Raw genomic sequence first — 13,135 nt, forward strand, 5'->3', positions numbered from 1 at the left:
CCTCTCTACAGATTCGTATGGAACAGGGCTGGGCCATAATTCTTGGGCCCCGGCCCCTTCCTCCTGGACCCAGCCGAGGTTGGAGGAAGCATAATTCAGAATGGCCTCTGTCACAGTGTAAGGGGTGTGACCCTGCACACAGTCCTCAATGTGCTTGACAGGAAGCTGAGTCTGCAGGAAAAGATGGAGTTGGCTATCTGACAGGCATACTGTCGTGTGCAGCACCCTGTAGATGAAGACGAAATGCCAGGAATTGAATGTTTAACATTAAAATAATATTTCTGTAATTATATTTTTATCTTTTTTATTTGTAACACCAGCAAACACTAAGGGCCCTTTCACACAAATCCACGAGCGCAACTAGCTTTTAAAGGGAATGGGAGATGAGACTCTGGTTTATTACACGTAAAGCCCAAAACACACCCATTACTCATTAAGAGATAGAGACAACCCTTTTAGACCATGCGCTGGACGCACTGACCATTTTTCCCATCATTAAACTAGCCAAAGTGGATTCGGACATGGGCTTAGATCATTAAAATAGGCTGACAGTTAGACTGACCTATCCAAGAAGCTCTGAAGACCCTTTCTCCTTCTTTCAATGAAGTCATCGGTAATAAACGAGAAGAAAGACTTTTTGGGCAGATCAGGAACAGGCCTGTGGAAAATAAAGCAATGCATTATGGGTAACTGGACAAATGTAAAAATTAAAAGGCACTGCTTGATTTTTTTATTTTATAAAAATGTTTTTTGATGGAATAAAAGTCCCTAATACATGGCAGTATAACATTGCTTACACAGTACATTTAAACTAAATTATAAAAAAATTGAATTGGCATATCTAAACAACTGATTTCCTATAAGTATATATTTAAAAAAAAAATGTAATGAAGCATTTTGGCTGAGACGTACAGTGTCCGGTCAAATGTTTGGAAACATTACTATTATTAATGTTTTTGAAAGAAGTCTCTTATGCTCATTAAGCCTGCATTTATTTATTCAATAATACAGAAAAAAACTGTAATATTGTGAAATATTATTACAATTTAAAATAAGGCTTTTCTATTTGAATATACTTTAAAATATAATTCATTTATGTGATGAAAAGCTGAATTTTCAGCATCATTACTTCAGTCTTCAGTGTCACACAATCCTTCAGAAATCGTTCTAATATGCTGATTTATTATCAATGTTGCTGCGTAATTTTTTTATATAAACTGTGATACTTTTTTCTTTGATGAATAAAAGTAAAAAAAAGAACAGCATTTATTTAAAATAGAAAACTTATTTTTTTTTAGGTCTTTTTTTTTTTGAAAGAAATGAATAAATGAATTTGAATTTGAAAATGAATTTATTCATCAAGGATGTGGTAAATTGATAAAAAGTGATAGTAAATATTTATATTGTTAGAAAATAATTATATTTATGAATAAATGCTGTTCTATTTAACTTTTAATTTATCAATGAATCCTGAAAAAAGTATCACAGGTTCCAAAAAACATTAAGCAGCGCAACTGTTTCCAACATTGATAATAACCGAGTATCAAATCAGCATATTATAATGATTTCGGGAAGGATCATGTGACACTGAAGAAACGAGTAATGGCTGATGAAAATTCAGCTTTGCATCACAGAAATAAATTATATTTTAAAGTATATTCAAATATGTTACTGTTTTTTCCCCCTGTATTTTCGATCAAATAAATGCAGGCTTGATGAGCATAAGAGACTTCTTTAAAAAAAAATTCAGCCATACTGCCACTTGGAAGTGTTTGTGCAAAGGAACTTACACCAGACCAGCGTTCTTTTGCAGCTTTCTCTTCAACCACACAAACTCGCTGTATCGCCGCCTCACACAGGATGTTTTGGCAGTGAATGCTTTACTGTTTGTCTGGTAAATGAAACCAAGTAACCAAATTCAGATCACTGGTACAGTTAACATGAGGCATGACAAAAACAAGAATAAGAACATGTATACTAGTGATTATTATTTGTAATAATCTTATAATTAACAGAAGTGTTGCACATCTTCAAAATACAAAACCTTTCACTTAAGCAGTGTGCATCTTTTTTGCTGTGTGTTAAATTGCATTTTGTACAGAATTTCAGCCATAGCCCACCTTGCACTCTACATACTGATATACACATATTATGTAAAGATAAAAAACAATAGAGGCATGGAAACTCCTATCAACTCCACAGACAAGACAGAAATAATAAAATGAGGACACTGCTATGATTCAATCAACACCACAACTGTAAACAATACAGAACTACCAATAACAATGTCATCTTGACATCTAAATCTGGGGCCATTTGCATAAACTTGAGTCTTAAGAACTAGTTTGACCAACTAGCAGTTAACCAAGGGAAATTCAAATTAGACTGACTGAGCTACCTATATGTAAAGACTTTAAAAAATTCAGAAGAAAAAATTAAATAAATGACTTACTTTTAAGACTAGTCTAAGCAGTTTATGCAACTGGCCCTGATTTCAAGTAGAACTGATCAATGAAGTACTTTGTAACTTGGAAAGAGTCACATTATTATATTGTAATCTTGTAATATCCTCCTGAGACCCATATATATATATATATATTTTTTTTTCATGTCATCACATTGTTTAGAGCATAAAAAACAAATGATAAAAAAAAAAAACATTTTTGAAAATTATATGTTATTCATATGTAATGTTATATCCTCTGTAGTGGACACCAGGACTCAGTTGTTTAAAAAAATAAAATGACATGAAATTATATGTATAGGCAAAAACAATGGGATTGTTTAATTTGTTTAATCACCAATAAATGTTGGGGTTTCAGGATTTATTTTAACAAAAAATTTGTATAAAGATGATTCTCAACTATGTTATGAAAGATATAACGGAATGAATTGATCCACCATTTTACTTTATGCAATATGTGGGTAAAGTGGCCATAAATTAATATTCCCATTTAATGCAATGTATCTAATTTGCACATTAATGCAACATTTAATGAAAAAAGAAGTGTAATAATTGGAGTAATAATTAGCAACATTTTAATAATAATATCTAATATTTCATAGGAATATTGATGTATAACTTATTTCCATATTCACTTGTTGTGTCTCCCAAAATGCCTGATAAACATGATTTAAGTCCTGGTTTGCTCTACAGTGGACATGTATGAAATCAACGTCCTGTCCTGTAACAGAAAGTCATTTTTTGATTTGAAACCCCATAAAACGTTTTCCTGAGATGTTGGTTTATGAAATACAATTTGAAAAGTAGTCCGATTTAAATTATAATTACAATATATTATCATATTTCCATAAGAGTGCTACATTTGATCACAGACATTTTTAAAGACCAAGGATAAGTTGTTTTCATGGTGAAACCTCCAAACATTTGGTATCTCTGAAAAGTCCTGAATGTGCTCTTTACAGGACACCCAGGTTGTGACATGTATGGTGTCAGAGAAATTCACTAAAATATAATGTCCACTACAGTGGACAAAAGTCTATTCCTGGGTCCCATGAGGATATTATCAGAAATCCTTGAGGCAGAAATACTCACATGAAGGAAAATTTTGAAGTCCACAAATGAGTTCCACGACCCTTCATTCTGAACACGAGGATCCTGAACTCTCACTGCAATGAATTCCTAAAGAAAAAATAAAGGAACATTTTTTAAAGATCAAGACGTACAATTATCAAACATGTATGACATTTTAAACCTTTAAAAAGAGAATCCTGCAGCCCATCTTCTAAGCCTCAATATCTTAGACTCATAAGATCTTATTGCTTAGGGGTTTGTTTTAGTACAGTATTCAGATCTGTCATTGCACATTACACAGCCAAACTGGAAAGAATAAGAAAGAGATCTTACATCTTGCTCTTGATTTTTGATCATCCTACCAGAGGTAACATGGCACCATTGACATCTGTGGAAAAACAGTTGAGTCATCAACATCATCAACAACAACAACAACAAACAACATCCCTTATCATGAATGTTTTACAAAGTCTATGAACTAACATTATTTTGTCTTTGGTTTTCCATAATTTGAGGAGAGCAAATATCTTCACAAATCCATAAAGGGAGAAATCAACAGATTCCTCAGACCTGGGAACGTTACTGTCTACTCTCCAAAACATCATAAATTGTTGTTTTTGAGTATCTAGGGGACAAACATGTCCTGACTCGCTCTTTTAACCCTTGCGATGAATCATCTGCCCCTCCTCTTCCTCTAAAAACCCATTAATCATGACTATTCGTCAGCTTTGTGGTCAATAATGTGATTTAACCCGTGATTAAAGTGCAAGTTAAATGCGTTAGCAGTCCTGTTATTAATGTATTGGATTTTAACTCGATAACTTTTTGTCTGTTAACTTACCTGTCACAACACTTCTTACACTGGAGAATAGTTAGAAGAGACGTTTTAGCTTTATATTTATATTGTTAAGTGTGATACTTACTGCAGTGGGGGTTGATTTCCAGGTTGTAGTACAGCTAGCGCAAGTTAATTAGCTAAGATACGAACGTCAACAAATAAAGTAAAATCACTACCTTCATCCCTCCCGATCGATAAATGTTTTATGGTATTTCACTTAACGTTAGATTGCATACACAGATAAAACAGATACGAGATATTAAAAACACGTCCAAAACATTCAGCGAGTAACGTGATCATCAGCTTCCTTTTTCTTCAGCTGTGAAATAAACAAGCTGAGGTGAGATACTGCCATCTTGTGTTCGGGTGCCGTTAGTCTGCTTATTATTAGTCTGTTTATGAATTTTTTTTTTTTTAAATAGTAGGCTCACTAAGTTTGAGACACAGGCACTATATACTGCTTATCTTTTCCCTTTAAAGAAAATGTATTCGTTAGCGGCTTCGTAGAGGATAAAGCGATTTGGAGAATGGATGGATAAATGGAATGCATTTTTTTGTACATGTATTTTCACCAATAGATCATATCACCATACTATTTACATCTATTTCCTGACATCTGAACATAAAGCGAGGTTCAAAATACACGTTTCATTTTGTTACCATATTAGAATGGCAGTTTTTTTATATGGTATTTTGGATAACTTTTTTTTATCACTAAATAAATCAGAAAAAAGGCTAGGCTACTGTCAACAGATATATATATATATAAAGAAATTACATTTTCACTATGTTTTTGGGAATAAAATGTTATAGGGAATAAAATTATATATAAATCAGGCTAATGATATTGTAACAGAGTAAAACCCTTCAGAATAAGATAAAAATAAAACTTAAATGTGTACATGCTACTCAAGTGGAGATTTGTGTCATGTCATTTCGATATAGGGGAGACCGGGGATGGAAGTAACACTTTTTGTTTGAGCATCAGTAAACAGTGGTTGTTTGTGCTATAGATCTCTCAGACTTTGATACAATGTAGGCTATAGCTACATTTGTCTACTACAACAAAAACTCACTTGGACCGATGTGTACTACAAAATCACAGATAATGTGAGTTAATGTCAAATATAAAGAGTTTCGTTGTTACAACCTACCCCACTATTGGGGTATCACTAACACTAGCTGATGTAACAATGAGAGATAATTTGCTGAATTAAGATCAACACTATCTAATTTATGCAAGAACTTTATCAAAGAACAGAATAATCAGATTTTAAAGTGAACGATTTAAAGTGACAACAAACATTATATTGTTTTTCTTTTAGGACTTTAAAATTGAGCACAAAAACAACTGCAGTGTGTGTACTATAATCCTGTCACATAAGTGTTCAGTCACTATAGCTAAAGTGTGTTGCCATCCACCTATTTTTATGTGACTTTTGGGATAGCAAAAAAACCAACAAAAAAAATACGCTGGATGGAAACATAAAGATGTGCATAAATTCTAAAAATGTGCACAAAAAAACATATGTGATTAATTTAGCCAGAAACCTTTTTTTCCGATAAGAAGACATGCGCATAGACTGCAATGGAAACACGTTTACCACCTAAATCCTTCGATGCACAACAAAAAACTCATGTGACTTTACCTTAACAGAGGATATGACTGATAACTGGACTCATTGGTAACATCATTTTTAATAAACTTTTACAACTATCCCCACTCCAAGCAGCCATAGCATAGCTAACTGTTTTAGCATGTGGGTGTTAAGTTAGCATGAATGCAAAACATCAAATTGAACAAGAGAAAGGGCTATTTTAGATTATGTGAGTCAAATAGTTGTATCTACAATACAATGAATGCTAGGCAAAAAATAATCTTGATTAACATTTTTATTTTATTTCCTGAAAATCAGTTTTCCCTGTAGTGTCTTGCTTAGCTACAAGAAGCTTACTGTATATGAAGGAAAAGGCCTAATTTCATGCAATATTGTGCTTTTTTAAATCCTCATATCATTAGAACTATATTTTGCAATTGTACTGTGGGATAAACATGCATAAAAAGAAAACACTTAGTCTAGCACAAAATACTTATTTTGACTCAAGGGTGCAGAAATGTATAATAGATATAGTATTATACAACCAATATCTTGTAATAATATGATATTAATGGTGTTTTCAGCACTTCAGAGTCATAAAACAGTCTCTGATGTCAGTGATGAAGAAAGATCCATTCTACATGACGTCTCTGTGGTGCGTTGAGCATAAGAACTTTATCCGCTGTAATCTTCTTTAGCTTCTGTTGCAAGCAGGTGGGGATGTCATATGGAGCTGCTGAGACGGACAGGGACAATGAGACATTTATTTCATTTGATAGCTGCTTTGAGCGTGTATTCTGGCTGGTGAGTTTCTGACAATAACAACATAGTGGATCATTTGTATAAATGATTTAGTACTGCTAAAATGTTGATATTTGTTCTTTTTCTACAAAAGAAATGGAGGACGCAGAGGTCCGACAGCAGAAGCTGGACAATCAGGTGAGTGTCTTTCTTTTTTCTTCTTTTGATTAGACATTTACTTGTATTTTATCAATAACATTTATTTTTCCAGTATTATTTTACCTTTGATATTATTGTCATGCTTAATGTCACGCTTGAATTAGTTCTTACTTAAAAGTTTTTAATTTAAAGTTAAATAATTGAAACGAATACAAATTTAAAAAAAATTACGTTGAACCACATATGAGTTCATACACTGAACGACACAATATATTATGACATTTTTTCTACTTCATTGTGTTTTGAGGATATGTATCTATACTAATGGCATTGCTGGGAATATGGTCTATGATAAATAACTGGATGTTTAACAGCAGTTTTAATCATGTCAACTCTCATAGCGTTCACTTTTGATAAAGAAACAACAAAGAAGAAGGGCAGATACCCGTATGGTCACAGCGAATCATGACATCCGTCCCAAGACACGTAAACAGAAAGCTGAGGCTGATGATAAAGCTTTATTGATAAGCCAGTCTCAGAGCAACACTTCCCTCAATGGTTCGTACACACTTACACTAGGCCTATATTGTTGTTAACATATAATTGTTTATTAGTAATGATTTTCATTTTGTAGAGCTTTATAAAAAATAATACCCTGCTTTTTTCTTATCAGACACACAACCTGTGCAGATTTATGAAAACACAGTGGAAGAAATTTGTTTAGGAGAACTGGACATTTCATCCAGGACAGAAGAGGCATCGGAAGAGGCAGCTCATTCTCTTCAGGTTGTCACTAAGAAAATTGATCTAGAGATCAGCCCGCAGCACAGCCCTAAATGCACTTTAGACACAGAGGGCCAAGCAGATGGAAAGAAAACTAAGAAGAAGGCTGTGAAAAAGGGACAAACAAAATGTAAGTGTTTTCACTTTTTTCAATGATCCTTTTTACATCTGCCTCATTGTGATGTGTATGGAAGCTTGTTTCCACCACTGAATAACACATAAAAAAGGTAATTGAGACTTTTTATATTTATTGCAATTTAGATTTTTTCCCCCTCACAATTATGAGATATAAACTTGCAATTGTGAGTTTAAAAAAGTCTGAATTGCGAGATATAAACTTGGAATTCTGACTTTTTTTCTCTCACAATTGTAAGTTTATATCTCGCAATTCTGACTTGCAAGATATAAAGTTAAGTCAGAATTGTGAGGTAACATTTATTGTAATTCCGACTTTATATTCAAATCAATTCACATTTATTTGTAGATCTTTTCACAATACATATTGTTTCAAAGCAGCTTAACAGAAAACGCATGTTTTTACATTACATTCTCCCGATCATTTTTGAGCATCCAGATGTTATTATTATCAAACATATCTTGTGGAGCGCTTTCGGAGTGCATTTATTTGTCATTTTAACTGTTTGACTACCAAGATTTTTTTATTCTGTTGCGCCCTCTATAGGCCATAACCAGCGACTTGTCGACGTCAAGCTTAAAGTGTTATGGCAGAGCATTAAAGTCAACTAATCGACTATTCTGAGTTTATATCTCACAATTCTGAGAAAAAAGTCAATTGTGAGATAAAAAGTCGTAAAACCTTTTGTCATTTTTATATTCCGTGGTGAAAACAAGCTTCCATAGATGTGTCTTTACATTTTGTCTAATTGCACATTCTAGTACTTGAACCAAAATCAGCTTTAGAATCCAAGGAAAATGAAGGGAAAGAGAAAAAAACAGTGAAGAAGAAGGATAAGACAAACGAATTTAAGGAGAAAGTGCAGACGGGGGAACAGTCTTGTAAGTGTACCGGAGATGTGTCTCCATTGTTTAGCATGACACAAGTTAAAGGCCATTTCCTGTAGCACAGGCCAGTGCCTCATCCATAAATAGGAAATAACCTGACATTGTTTTTGATAACATTCTAACTTGTGGTATTTTTCAGCAATTCAGACTGATTCAGTGGTGGAATTCAACATCAATGAAGAGGAAAAACCTGAATCAGAGAGTGAGGATGAAAGAAAAGATTGGACAAAGAGCCCCGTCCCTCCCACACCAAAGAAACAACAGCTGAAGCCAAGTAAAAAAAAGCTTAAAAAAATTATATTTGTCTTGTCATATTAACCTTTTTGGTTAGAGATGGTTTCCCTTTGATTAGGCCTGTTTGATGACATTAGTTTTCTGTCATTGTAGTGAGATGTCATCTCAGTGATAGTGAGGAAGAAAAACAGGACAAAGAAGAGGAGGACAAGAAGAGTGAAGCTAAAAAAACATCGAAAAAGTCTAAAAAAGGAGCAAAAAATATTGCTTCGTTAAACTCCAACTATAAGGAGCCCACCTCTGACAGTGACTCGCTGGACATGGGAAAGGTAAGATTTCGTTGAAATTCATTCATTTATATATATACACACACACACACACACACACACACACACACACACACATATATATATGAAGAGTTCAGATGCAAAAGCCTCTAAGTGCCATCTGGAATTTTCTTCTAGAATTATCATTTTTATCAAGCTTGTATATTTAAGTTCAGTAATTTCACTCAAATGACAATTAATAGGTAATATGCATAATAACTCTTCATATACATATATATATATATATATAGAGAGAGAGAGAGAGAGAGAGAGAGAGAGAGAGAGAGTGTGTAGCTTTTCATTTCTTATGTATGCACCTCTTGATGGAAATAAATGTTGTGATGTTCTTTCCATCAAGAGATGCATACATTTTTGGTCAAGATCTTTTATTGACAATGCAAGAGTCAAGCACTCTGTAAAGTCTCATCCAGCACATCCTAAAGATTTTCAATGAATGAAAAGGGTTAGTTCACCCAAAAATGAAAATTCTGTCAGTAATTTCTCACCCTCATGTTGTTCCAACCCCGTAAGACTTTCGTTCATCTTCGGAACACAAATGAAGATATTTTTGATGAAATCTGAGAGCTGGCTCACTCCCTCATAGGCTGCAAGGTAATTGCATCTGCCAGCCCAGAAAAATTTGTAAAGACATCGTTAAAATAGTCCTAGTGACTACAGTCGCTCAACCTTAAGTTTATCAAGTGACGAGAATACTTTTTGTGCGCATTTTACCATTTTAAACACTACATTGAGACCCATCTGCCTCATCTTCTCAGTTCTCGCGCATGCGTCGTGGCGCTCTTGTGAAATCACATCAGAGGCCCACACAGAAGAAAATAAATAGTTTTTCTTCATGCTCTCTCCCAACTATTCTTTCACAATTTGAGCCTGATGAATCTTGACATTGTCATCCTGGAATATGGCCATGATCTGTCTTCCTACATGGTTGTTTAAGAAAAGAAAAGCTACACACTCCATCAGTTAGGTTTAGAAGAACTGTTGCCAAACATTTAACATGCTAGAAACATAATCACTGCAATAATGATCCAGTCATAGATTTTTAAGCATGTAAATCCAAACAGCGACCTTTTTTTTGGCCGGGCAGTGTATTATATATCCTTGTTTTTCCTTTCTTATCCAGTCCTCTCCTATGTCTTTGGAGGATCTGGAACAGTTTTCCATGCATCCTGCTCCAAGAGATGTGACTATTCAGTGCAGGATCACCAGAGACAGGAGGGGAGTGGAAAAAGGGATCTATCCCACCTATTTCCTCCACATGGAAAAGGAGGATGGGAAAAGGGTAAACAGGAGTGTGATTGTGAATAAAGAAAATTTGTAAAAATTATATTTTTTCATCTCTTAACACATCGTTATTCTCTTGTCCTTTGGATGGGCAGGTATTTCTGATGGCTGGCAGGAAAAGAAAAATGTGTACAACTTCAAATTATTTGATATCAATCGATCCTACAGATTTATCTAGAGATACTGACAGTTACATAGGCAAACTAAGGTGAGTGCCATTACAGTGTGTTAAGTTATCGCAAATACTTTTATTGTTTGTTATTCTGCCTATGCAAAGATATATGATTTGTCTCCTCAGGTCAAATGTCCTGGGGACTAAATTCACCGTGTACGATAATGGCGAGAATCCAGAAAGGAAACAATTCATCAAAGAAACGGATACACTGCGACAAGAGCTAGCAGCAATATATTATGTAAGATGCTAATTGTGTGCTAATTCCCCATTAGATGTCTACAGTAACTTTAAAGAAATATGTATTTTCTTTATTGTGATTGCAAAAAAAGCTTTATCTTTGCCATCACACAGGAGAAAAATGTTCTGGGTTTCAAAGGTCCCAGGAAAATGACAGTAATCATTCCTGGTATGCATGAGAATGATGAAAGAGTTGTTATTCGACCCAAAAATGTGAGTATTTTATTGAGGATTCTAGTTTACATTTTTTGTTGATCATTTGTAGCAATATTATATTTCTTTTGGAAATACACCACCATTCAAAAGTTTGGGGACGGTAAGATTTTTTATATTTTTGAAAGAAGACTCAAAAATAGACTGAATTTATATAATTATATAATTTATACAAATAGACTGTGCTCACCAAGACTGTATTTATTTGATCAAAAATACTGTAAAAATAGTAATTTTGTGAAATTTTATTGCAATTTAAAACAACAATTTTCTATTTTAAATATTTTAAACCATGATAAAAAAAAATCAGGATCCTTTGATGAATAGAATGTTAAAAAAAACAGCATTTATTTGAAATTGAAATTGTTTATAACATTATAAATGTCTTTTGATCACTTTAACGCATCCTTACTGAATAAAGTTTTTTATTTTTTATTTTAAATCGTACTGACTCCAAACTATTAAATGGTAGTGTATAATAGGTAGTCTTATAATGGTAGTCTTGGAGATTTATGTGTTTCTTACACTTCACTCAGATAAAGAATATTAAATACATTAGGTGTTTGATTTACTGATTAAAACAACTGTCAATCATGTGTATATTAATAAGGAATTCTGAACACATGAATCTCTTTTGTGTGTCCCAGGAGCTGGAGTCTCTGCTCACCCGATACGAGAATGGTAACAAAGAGAATCTTGTCACCCTTGTAAATAAATCACCCAGCTGGAATGAGCAAACTCAGTCGTATGTGCTCAATTTCCATGGCCGAGTTACACAGGCATCTGTGAAAAACTTTCAGATTGTCCATCCAGATAATGGTGAGTGAGACTGAGAGGTTATCCTTCTTTTTCTCATTTTGAATCTTAAAAAAAATAAAGGTTCTTTATCGACATCAGTGGTTCCATGAGGAACTTCTAACATCCATGGAATCTTTCCATAAGGTTATTTATAGTGGGAAAAGGTTCTTCAGGTCATTAAAAGGGTTCTTTTAAGAACTGTTCACTTAAATGTTCTTTGGGGATCCAAAAATGGTTCCTCTATGACATTGCTTTGAAAAAACACTTTTGGAACCTTTATTTTTAAGACTGTATCAAATAATATATGACGATATTACAATTCTCAATATTAATCCTTGTCAATGAATATCTCTCTCCAGAGGACTACATCGTGATGCAGTTTGGCCGGGTCGCAGAAGATGTGTTTTCCATGGACTACAGCTTCCCCATGTGTGCTCTACAGGCATTTGCCATCACTCTGTCCTCCTTTGATGGCAAACTGGCCTGTGAATGAGCTTCATTCATCTGTATTTTCGGAACTATACGGTTATCCGGACCACACATGTGTCTTTTAGGCCCGTATAGTCTGTATAGTCATTCCTGATTGGTCTTAACCCCAGTGACGGGTAGGTTTAGGGGCGGGGTTAGGGGTAGGCCATCGTATGATTGGTCTTAACCCCAGTGACAGGTAGGGTTAGGGGCGGGGTTAGGGGTAGGCCATCGTATGATTGGTCTTAACCCCAGTGACAGGTAGGGTTAGGGGCGGGATTAGGGGTAGGCCATCGTATGATTGGTCTTAACCCCAGTGACAGGTAGGGTTAGGGGCGGGGTTAGGGGTAGGCCATCGTATGATTGGTCTTAACCCCAGTGATGGGTAGATTTAGGGGCGGGGTTAGGGGTAGGCCATCGTATGATTGGTCTTAACCCCAGTGACAGGTAGGGTTAGGGGCGGGGTTAGGGGTAGGCCATCGTATGATTGGTCTTAACCCCAGTGACAGGTAGGGTTAGGGGCGGGGTTAGGGGTAGGCCATCGTGTGGTCCCGATAACCGTATAGTACCGTATTTTCTGTTCTTTTAAAAAGGGAAGCTTTGCAGTACTTTAGGATATTAAATGTCTTTGCAGTCAGAAATGAAAGAACTAGATATTTTCTATTATCTGCAAATTAAGATGTACAGTAGAAAATGTATCTGTTT

General features: G+C 34.7%; 2 protein-coding genes across 3 annotated transcripts in view; one reads left to right on the forward strand and one right to left on the reverse strand.

Annotated features, from left to right (window-relative positions):
- The window catches only part of snx11 (sorting nexin 11), a 7,378-nt gene extending 2,658 nt beyond the window's left edge, over positions 1-4,720 (reverse strand). Inside the window, exons 1-6 of one of the 2 annotated variants that reach the window (XM_082151181.1) lie at positions 4,459-4,720; positions 3,869-3,923; positions 3,557-3,643; positions 1,791-1,891; positions 563-658; positions 2-226 (exon numbers count right to left, since the gene is read on the reverse strand). In XM_082151181.1, coding sequence (XP_082007307.1) covers positions 2-226; positions 563-658; positions 1,791-1,891; positions 3,557-3,643; positions 3,869-3,892 — 533 coding nt within the window. In that variant the 5' untranslated portion in view covers positions 3,893-3,923; positions 4,459-4,720. The other variant, XM_082151180.1, reaches the window with a different exon arrangement.
- Positions 1-12,596, forward strand: part of LOC309484801 (protein king tubby) — a 16,645-nt gene extending 4,049 nt beyond the window's left edge. The window contains exons 2-14 of the mRNA XM_082151182.1: positions 6,686-6,775; positions 6,867-6,910; positions 7,273-7,429; positions 7,545-7,784; positions 8,552-8,671; positions 8,817-8,951; positions 9,065-9,240; positions 10,379-10,537; positions 10,635-10,747; positions 10,838-10,952; positions 11,066-11,164; positions 11,812-11,983; positions 12,322-12,596. Coding sequence (XP_082007308.1) covers positions 6,869-6,910; positions 7,273-7,429; positions 7,545-7,784; positions 8,552-8,671; positions 8,817-8,951; positions 9,065-9,240; positions 10,379-10,537; positions 10,635-10,747; positions 10,838-10,952; positions 11,066-11,164; positions 11,812-11,983; positions 12,322-12,455 — 1,662 coding nt within the window. The 5' untranslated portion in view covers positions 6,686-6,775; positions 6,867-6,868 and the 3' untranslated portion in view covers positions 12,456-12,596. The remainder of the gene's footprint in view (positions 1-6,685; positions 6,776-6,866; positions 6,911-7,272; positions 7,430-7,544; positions 7,785-8,551; positions 8,672-8,816; positions 8,952-9,064; positions 9,241-10,378; positions 10,538-10,634; positions 10,748-10,837; positions 10,953-11,065; positions 11,165-11,811; positions 11,984-12,321) is intronic.
- The last annotated feature ends 539 nt before the right edge of the window (positions 12,597-13,135 follow it).

The sequence above is a fragment of the Leuciscus leuciscus genome, assembly GCF_965113295.1.
Source record: "Leuciscus leuciscus genome assembly, chromosome: 21".
In the NCBI taxonomy this organism is placed as follows: domain Eukaryota; kingdom Metazoa; phylum Chordata; class Actinopteri; order Cypriniformes; family Leuciscidae; genus Leuciscus; species Leuciscus leuciscus.